General features: G+C 37.4%; 2 protein-coding genes and 1 non-coding gene across 4 annotated transcripts in view; all 3 read left to right on the top strand.

Annotated features, from left to right (window-relative positions):
• The window catches only part of LOC142342888 (V-type proton ATPase subunit F-like), a 245,543-nt gene that overhangs the window by 230,424 nt on the left and 6,043 nt on the right, over positions 1-9,076 (top strand). The window contains exon 2 of the mRNA XM_075394536.1: positions 8,073-8,277. Within this exon, the coding sequence (XP_075250651.1) occupies positions 8,083-8,277 (195 nt within the window). The 5' untranslated portion in view covers positions 8,073-8,082. The remainder of the gene's footprint in view (positions 1-8,072; positions 8,278-9,076) is intronic.
• Positions 1-9,076, top strand: part of LOC142342887 (uncharacterized) — a 118,408-nt gene that overhangs the window by 78,236 nt on the left and 31,096 nt on the right. The gene's annotated exons all lie outside the window — the stretch shown is intronic.
• On the top strand, positions 8,701-8,773 carry Trnam-cau (transfer RNA methionine (anticodon CAU)). The gene has a single exon. It is a non-coding gene; the product is annotated as a tRNA-Met (tRNA).

Below are 9,076 nucleotides of genomic sequence, written 5' to 3' on the forward strand. Positions count from 1 at the left end.
CAATTACAGTCTTCATTGGAACCCTTCTTGTTCACATTTTATTTATGTACCTTTATCACAAAATCAAATTCTTCCAGCGAATTACAACAAACTTTATGAAATTTTCTGATGGCAAGAATCCCCTAATACCAGTAGTTTCGGTTGCTAATAATGCAATTGCTAAAACACAACCGACCTATTATAATTTGAAAAACCTCATGACGATTACCGGAGAGACGCATATAGATAACGAAATGGCGATCGATTGCTGAGCATTGAAGACAGAATCGAAAAATTTGAAAATCTGATTGCGTCCAGAAATGCCAACTTGACAGCCAAACACGAAACAGGACCCTCAAAAGTTGGAATACCCCAACCATCAAAACAATTTTGATCCCTCAATCGATCTAAATCGACTTGCTCAATTTCTTCCCATGCGAACATTACACCCTACAGAATCTAAATACGGATTACACTGAAACGGATGAAAATGCAACAGAAAGTTAGGGCTGGCTCCCTATCTAACATTTTCATCGATATGCTCTAAAATTTAGGTCTAAATTTTTCTTGAATGCGGATAGTGTAACGTCCTAAAGTACAATCCCTATTTTAATCGATCTATTTTCCCCTCTTTTTACTGATCGCTTTATTTGGTGCTATATTTGAAATAATCTCAAGGCCATCCATATATAGATTTCATTTTTCTGCCTTATTGAGATGAAAAAGTGTATAGTTACTTTGTTAATATCCTGTAAACTTTCTCAAGTACATTTGTTATAAAAGCCACTTGAATATCTTTTGTTATTTGATTTACCCATATGGCGGTAATTGTTGATAGTGCTAACCTGTACTTATATTTACAATGTACATTTTTCTATGGTCATCTTATTTGTCCGGCAAGTGCCACCACGTACCAGAAATTCTATTTATCTTATGCTGATCTTGATGGTTTTGTACAAGTGATTACTCAAAGGTAAGTACGGCCCCCAAGGTCTTAAAAGGTATTAATCAGAACAAAACTGCAAATTGTCAGGTTGAAATTCAGCAGTCAAAAAGTTCAGTCTTAGATTAAAATCTTAACAATTAAACAGGAAAGAACAATATTTTAAGCGACATAAACTATGCTGCTAAGTAGTTAAATAAATTAGCGAGAAACATTACTACAACAAACTCAATTCGATAAAATAGTCAGACAAAGGCATTTTACACCAGAAAGTATTAGAAAACAAACAATTAATGAAAAAAGTAGATGAGTCAAACTAACAGCCGCCCCTCTTCAACCACAGCTCCCATCGAAGCATCAACAATTTTGCGCCGCCTAAGCGTCCTTGACCCACGAATGCAGAGGATGGAACTCCTAAGGAGAGCAAAGCTGACTTTTGTCCAGAGATATGATATGATATCAGCGTAGCTGTCCTATTTTCGCGCGGAGAGCTATGATGCCATTTGTTTCAGCGTTTTTGTAGCTGAGGGACCAGCTCCACCAGTGCACGCGAAGACAAGGGGACAAAATGTTGCTTTCTCAATCTCAGTTGTTTTTTGCTTATATTTGTTCTTTCAGAATAGATTGATTGTACTATTAGGCTTTGCAATTGCTTTCGAGGCAAATTTTTGCCAGGGGGTTGAAAATTTTTTTTCACATCAAAATAGTTTTTGTTAAACCTTGATTCCCAAAGTCCGTTGGTCTTGATATCTGATCTTGAATCATCGGCAGTTGTCGTTGATTTCAGAGCAAAGGTTTTCCCTTGCAACGCCTGAAGATGAAGTTCGATTTCGACATCATGACAGACATCACTTAACAAGTTCGCAAAGGAATTGCGAAGTTCATTGTGTCTTATGTGCATGTATCTTCCTTTCGGACAAGGAAAGGCATGTGCCACAGTGAAGTTTTCATTGCATGCGCATAGTGATGGCATCTTCACTAGGTCCCAGCCATCGCGAAGGGCAATCTCATCACGAAACTTGCTTTTCGTTTGGTCAAAGTGATATCGCTTCAAAGGCATACCGTTCAACCAGCCTGATGCTCCCTTTTCACTAGCTAAGTCAATTGCGCGAATCTCAATCCCAGTTTTTTTTTCAATTCGCTTCGAATTCTCGTCTTTGTTGATTTGTTAGCAGGTTTTTTTCCTTATTGATTTCTTGTCTTATTTGTTGTTGCTTTTGTTTGGCTTGGGGGAGAGATAAGGATATCGGACACAGTTGAACTAATCGTTCATAATCCTTAAAGGGGTCTCTCGCGGAACGAAAAATTATTGCTGTTATTCATTGTGGGCGGGGTACTTTAATAGATTGAGTAATAGCTCATTGTTAATTGATTTGTCAAATTCTCGTAAAAGGTCTTCAATATTGGGTGTTATACGTGCTAAGAAAGTCAATTTATGTTGAACCAATGAGATGAACGATTAATAAGCATTTCGAGGTGAAACAATGGCATGAGTGGCCTGCTTTTTTAACAACAATTTCTGCTGTTTGAGTGTTCTACAAATTTTTTGCAGAACCTATTACACTACCAAGTTTTCTACAACCATCAACTATTTCCACTTCGTCGTGAGCAAAAATCTGCTGTGCTCTTTCAAAATGATGTACTTTGGTAATGATGTGGTATTTGGTAAGATGGTAACCAAACCAGGACAACGTTTTTTCAATGAGTTAAAAAATCTTTTTCAATTATCGATACAGCCGACAGCGTTGCCATTGTCCGCATACCACTTTATATCTGTGAAGCAATCGTCAAAAAGGTCACTCAAGGGGATAGTAGCAGTTCCATAAATCGAAATAGTAATGGAGTCGCCTTGGGTTGTACCTTCCTGAGAGAACAGTGTTTGTTTGTTAATAAACGAACTTGATTATTCACTATATGAGTTACATATGGCATAGAGAAGGACATATTTTCTTGATGTTTTTTAAGACGCGATCACGGTTGAGACAATTGAAAGCGTTTTTTGCTCAATAGGAATGATCGCCTCCAAATCTGTTTTTTTAAAGCAGCTCACAAGGAATACATTGCTTTTCCATTACTCCATTTTGACCCATACATAATTGCTGATCACCACATAATATCTCAAGGTCAGTTTAATGCATTTGACAATAGTTATTCCATTAATTCGCCTGAGGATTTCCCTAATTCCTATCGGTCGTAAACAGGGGCATTTATCAAGAACTATCAGCGGATAATAAAGTAAAGAAGGAATGTCAAAACAGACGTAGCTATGGGTATTGCCATTTTAGCAATCTTTTTGCATAGATCAGTTGAGTACAACCTAAAAGAGGTCAGACAACTTTGAAATTCATTGGCAGAGAGACCGGAAGGGCCATGGCTTCCATGCATCTTCATGGCAGACTTTCTAACCATTGATGCATTAGGTTTTTCAAATCTGGATCGAAGGTACGGTAAAATTTTTGGATGTTCATTGCTCACTAGATAATTAGATAACTCAAATTTGCTTTGCGTGTTTCCGGATGTTTCTCGCATGCGGCATCAAGAACTGTTTTCTTGTCTTTTAGTCCTTTAAAGAACTGACACCAATTTTCTCTTCTTCTGTAAGACTTCAAATTGCATTGGAACTTTTTACTGTTGACTTGTATATAATAAATTCTTTGTATTCATCAACCAGATCGTTTTGCGTTATTCCTGCTAATACATTCTCGGATAGTTTTTGCCTCAAGAAATTGGAATCCATGTCCCACTTTATCCATTGGCCTAACCGGTTTTCAATGGTTTTATTGTTTGAGGCTTCATCCTCCGTTCTTGTTCTTGCAAGACTGTGTTGAGCCATCACCATTGCGTAATACATTGCCGTTTCCGTTAGAACCATTTAAAGTGGCAAACAGGATTTCTTATAGGGTATCGGTGAACTTAAGACCTGTCTTGTTTCTTGGCTTTCCAAAAAAATTGCTTTCCAATCAACCACCTGTACTTCATCAGCTCTTTTTGGCTTTCCTCGTGGTTAAACCAATAACTACAGGGTTCAAGGCAGGCTTCTTTAGTAGCTTGCGATATCTGGCTATCGGCCGCTGCGCGGCTTAGAGGTCTTGCCTCTGAGGAGATTAGAGTAACTTTCGTTCACAGCTTACGCAGTGGAAGTTCTCATGGTGTTCTCTCCGATCGCTGAGTCCACTGCAATTTACGTGCGGTTAAGTGAGGCATGATTAACACAAAACCCTCCAACTTTGATATTGTTTGAACATTTTGAGCAGTGTGATTTGTAACTATTCGGAACTGTGGATGGGACATAAATAAGGGAGGCTGTTATTAGACTGCAAACTTATGATTCACTGACGATTGAAGAACTCAAACATGTGGGTTAAATAACAGGCAAATATAGAGTTGCCATAGAAAGAAAAGTATGTACCATCTTTACAAAAGTGATTAACAGGAATGTGGACAAAATTTGAATGGTTGGATGAATAAAACTACTAATTATGTTTGAAGAGCGTAATTTAGATTATTAATTAGAATATTTTTAAAACGATTATTTGTGGAGCCATTGGTTTTGGGACAAAGATGAGGCATGGATGAATCAATTATTATTATTATTATTGATTTTATAGGATTAAGCACCATTTAGATGCTCAAAAGTGCTTCAATACAAAACAATGATAATAAAGATTTCAGTTGCTTCCTATATTAAGCTCATCTGGTATTAGCTTCAATTCAATTTGCAGGGTTGTTTCCATTCAAGCGGAATTGCATGGCTGAAATACTTTTTTTCCGAAAATAGTTTTAGTGATCGAAATTTGAAGGTTGTAATCATACTGGCTTCTTGTAACATGATCATTTGGAGACACAAGAGAGCTAAGATACCCTGGAACTCGTTGAGGTTCATGAATTAGGCAATGACCAAAAAGTAAAATTCTGAACAGCACAAGTTTTTGCACAGATAACCAATGTAAGTGCTTGATGAATCTTGAAGTTGGTGTTCGGGGTGACAGTCGAAATATGAGCCTGCATGCACAATTCATTATCCGTTGCAACTACCCCTGAAATACAGCAGGTAATCTATAATTAAATGAGTTGCAGTAGTCAAGCAGCGAAATAATCATAACTCTTACCAATTCCACTAGGACATCACCGTCAACTGTGTCTCTGATAGAATAGACCATTTGTAGCACATACTTGCAGGCAGAAGTAACTAAGCTGATTTGCTCTGAAAATAAAGGTTTGTCATTTTAAATGAAGCCAAGGAATTTCACATGATTCAAAAATTTGGAAACCATAGGGACATTTGAATCGGCATTGAGAGTATTATTTCGCACTACTTTTATAGACTCTGTTTTACTGGTATTCAATTTCCATTTGGCGCCACGAAACCATTTTTTAAGGCGCTAATAATCAGATTCAACTTCTGCTGAGCCACCGTTTCCTCATAGACAAAAAAATAACAGTATCATCCGTATAGAGATGATAGTTTATTTGCAACTCCTTAAATATGAGCTCCATTGGAGAAAATAAAGAGGCCTGAAACCGATCCTTGTGTTACCCCAGTTTTTATTTCCTGTTCTGAAGAACAAACATCTTTTCTTAATACTCTGGCCACTCAGATAACTTCTTAGAAAACAGAGAAAGAATCTTAGAATCCAAGGCTTACAACAAGAATTGATAGAAGTATATGTTGATCCAGTGTATCAAAGGCTGATATCGAGTCCAATTTAAAAATTGCTGTTTTTATCACTAATTTAGGTAACATGTCGTTGGTGACTTTTAGTAGTGCGGTTTCCGTTCAACAAAATTTTCTATAGGCACTTTAAAACGCACAGAACATGGCATTGCTCTCCAGGTGATCGGTAACTTGTACAAGAGATGATCTTTCTAATTATTTCGATGTGTAACTGAGGTTTGATATTGGCCGATAGTTTGCAAAATCCTCGGGATTATGATTAAAGTTTTTAATGTGACGTTTATTAATTGCTTGTTTAAGAGAGTGGGGGAAAACTCTTTTTTCTAAAGAAACGTTGATTAGGTTCAATACTACAGAAAAAATTTCCTTAGAAAAAGATTTTACAATCTTCTTTAGCATCCTATTCAGTGTTCGCTGATCTACTAGTTGTTGAAGATGTAATTAGCTTCTTCAAATCGCTCGGGTATAACAGAGTAAAGGTCAAAACTGTTTTCTATAATGCATACTTTTGACGAGTACGTTTCCCGTACAAGACATTGTTGATAAACAATGCCCTCTTTTCAAGAAATTTATCGAAATGATTTTTGGTTTCGAAATCCAAATCCACTTTCAAATCAACGCTGCGGGTTTTTCGATATAGTTGCTCGAAATTTTTTTGCTTCTTCTTCAAGAATAACAGTCCAGCATCATAAAACGGGCATTTATGGTCAAAGGTGGTTTTAAACTTAAGCGGCAATCGTTCAAAATAATTTCCTCTGCAGCCAGATAGTCATTCCAGGCTTTATCAACACACGGAAGTTTGCTCTATGCTGAAACTACTTAACAGCGAGATCAGATACAAGTCAGGCCTAAACCATTTCCAGTTCCAGTAAAATATTTGTCGCTTGGGTTTGCTAGGTTTCGAATAACTTATCGAAAAACAGATTAGGGCGTGATCAGATTGAGTCAGAAAAGTGTTCGATATTACCTTGATCGGAATTTCACCGGACGAAATAACATGATCGAGAAGTCCACCGGATTTGTGAGTTTGGCTTTTGACGTGCTGGATTTGACTAAATTTTCCATAAAAAGGAATTCAATAATTGTGTTCATTAATTTTCTCCAGTTCTTTGAAAAGTCATTTCCGCTTTCGCAGTCCTCTAGAATAGCACCTCTGAAGGAGTGTATCGTCTTCTTTGTCTGCTCAAGGTCCAGGTACTTCGTCCGCGATGGTCCTATGACCAATCTCCTTGAGAAGCCTGGAATTCGCTTCGGCTTGCTGGAATTTAATAGTTTATCACAACAATTAGTACCATCCGAGAAAATTGTTTTCTGTCATGGCTACGGTTCGAAAAACGTTACACTCAGCTTGTACAGCTTTCAAGTTTTCTGACTGCGAGAGTAAAGTTCATTAATACGAGATGTACATTACTGTTTTCCAGATAACATTTTCTGAGGAAATTTTGTATACAAATTACTTCCATAATAGATTTTAAGCTGTTTTGAATGCGTTAGTTGCTTGCATTTTTCGTTAATTTATTTGTTTGATTGCTTATTTCTTTGTTACCTTCTACTTGCTGTGATCAGTAGTAATGCCAACAACATCTAGATTTTAGTTTATTAGATAAGAGAATTTCTCATGTTGGTGGAAGCATGTTTATCCGTGGTGTACGCGAACCTATTTTTGCGTAAAACGATTTCTATTAAGTCTACCTGTCAATGTGTTGCGTGAGAGATAGACTGACGGCTTCTGACTTTTCTGTTTCGGCCCCCAGCTTGGTGGGTATATCGCTTATACGCCCCCACGCTCATACGTTACATAGTAACGTGATATAATACATGACACAATTTGGATCTTTTCATTTCGTCCCCCCCCATCTTAGTGGGTGCATATTATTTGCACCCCCAGACGCACGTGCAATATTTTGACATAATGAATATCTATGTAATGGCACGTGCTCTGCAACGGGGGGGGGGGGCACAAACGGAAAAGATCCCTAAAATTTTTACTATACATAATTTGTGCTATAACCCATAATTTGTTAGGGGGCCCAAAAAGCACTAGGGGCCGAAACAAATATCCTTAATTTTAATTATCTCTTACATGCGACATTTGTTTTACATAATAGAAATAGTGGAATTAGAATGTAGAAAGTGTCAACATTACGAGTTTAGACAGATTTAGTTTTTTTGCAAAGTGTGGCTTTGTCTACTTGATAAAATCACAGCAGGAGTACGAAATGTGTTTATTGCATCGGTTTTTACGTTAAAGATAAATTGCATAATAACCAAAGAGAATGCTCTGTTATTTACATTAGAATTTATCTTGAGTGACATACTTAAGCGACCTGGTTGTGCCGATCACAAATAGTTTATCTCCTTGTAAAAATTTTTAGCGCGCTACTAGTTTTGTATCATTTACGAGTAGTAGCACTATAGCAATTTTCGTATTGAAAGTATGAACAGTAAAGTGAATCGCCATTCGGATGACTTTGCAGATTCCGAAATGCGCGGTAAATTGGTTGCTGTCATTGGTGACGAGAACACATGCACAGGGTTTCTCCTGGCAGGCGTCGGGGAGACAAACAAAGGAAAAAGCAACTTCTTTGTAGTTGATTCAGAGACACCCAAAAGCGCAATTGAGGAATGCTTCACTAAATTCATGGATGATGACAATGTTGCGGTGGTCGTCATTAACCAGGTTAGCGTTTCTCAACTGATCATGCTTTCAATTACAAACTCTCAACCAAAATTGGTAAAATCTACTTTGTCATGCTGGTCTTACTGTAATGCAGTTTGTTCGACCGACAGATTTGAGTTTTTGTCGAGAGACGCAACGAATGATAAAGTCCGAGGGCAAAAATTGTGCAGTTCTATTGGAGACTGTGCGACATAGTTATTCTTTTTAATTGCTCTTCGCTTGACTTTTTTTTGTCTGGCACTTTTACAATTTTAGCTGTTTCAGTTGTTACTGAAAAAAAATTGATTGTTTCGGGATGGGTAACTGGTTTGCCAATAAAGAAATTAAATGAAGTTCTCTCTTCGTTTCCCGATATTTCAATTTTAAGTATGCCTTCTGTAAGCATTCTGAAGCATTGCTCATCGATCGTAGTACCAGAAACAGGCGACCATGGCGCAGTCGGCAGCGCGTAAGTCTCATAATCTTAAGGTCGTGAGTTCGAGCCTCACTGGTCGCAGATTTTTTTCGTGAAAAATATCAATTTCGGGATAAAATTGAAAGCCATTCTGTGTTCAAAAACAAAATCATCAGCTAGAGCTCCGGTATATTCAACAAGATCTATAAGGTTATATACTCCTTGAGGTTATTTTGTTTGTCTCTCAAACTAAGTTTGTAGCAATTATATTAGTCATGTTCTCTTTTTATGCGATTTTTCGCTTGACCGATTTTTAGTCTGACCCATTTGACTTTTCGTCCTCAAAAACGGGATAAACAGGTAGCGTCTGGAGTGCATTTAGTAGCTGAGCAGCTCCTTTAGAGC

This window comes from Convolutriloba macropyga, chromosome 7, assembly GCF_964194025.1.
Source record: "Convolutriloba macropyga chromosome 7, txConMacr16.3, whole genome shotgun sequence".
NCBI classification, from domain to species: Eukaryota; Metazoa; Xenacoelomorpha; order Acoela; family Convolutidae; genus Convolutriloba; species Convolutriloba macropyga.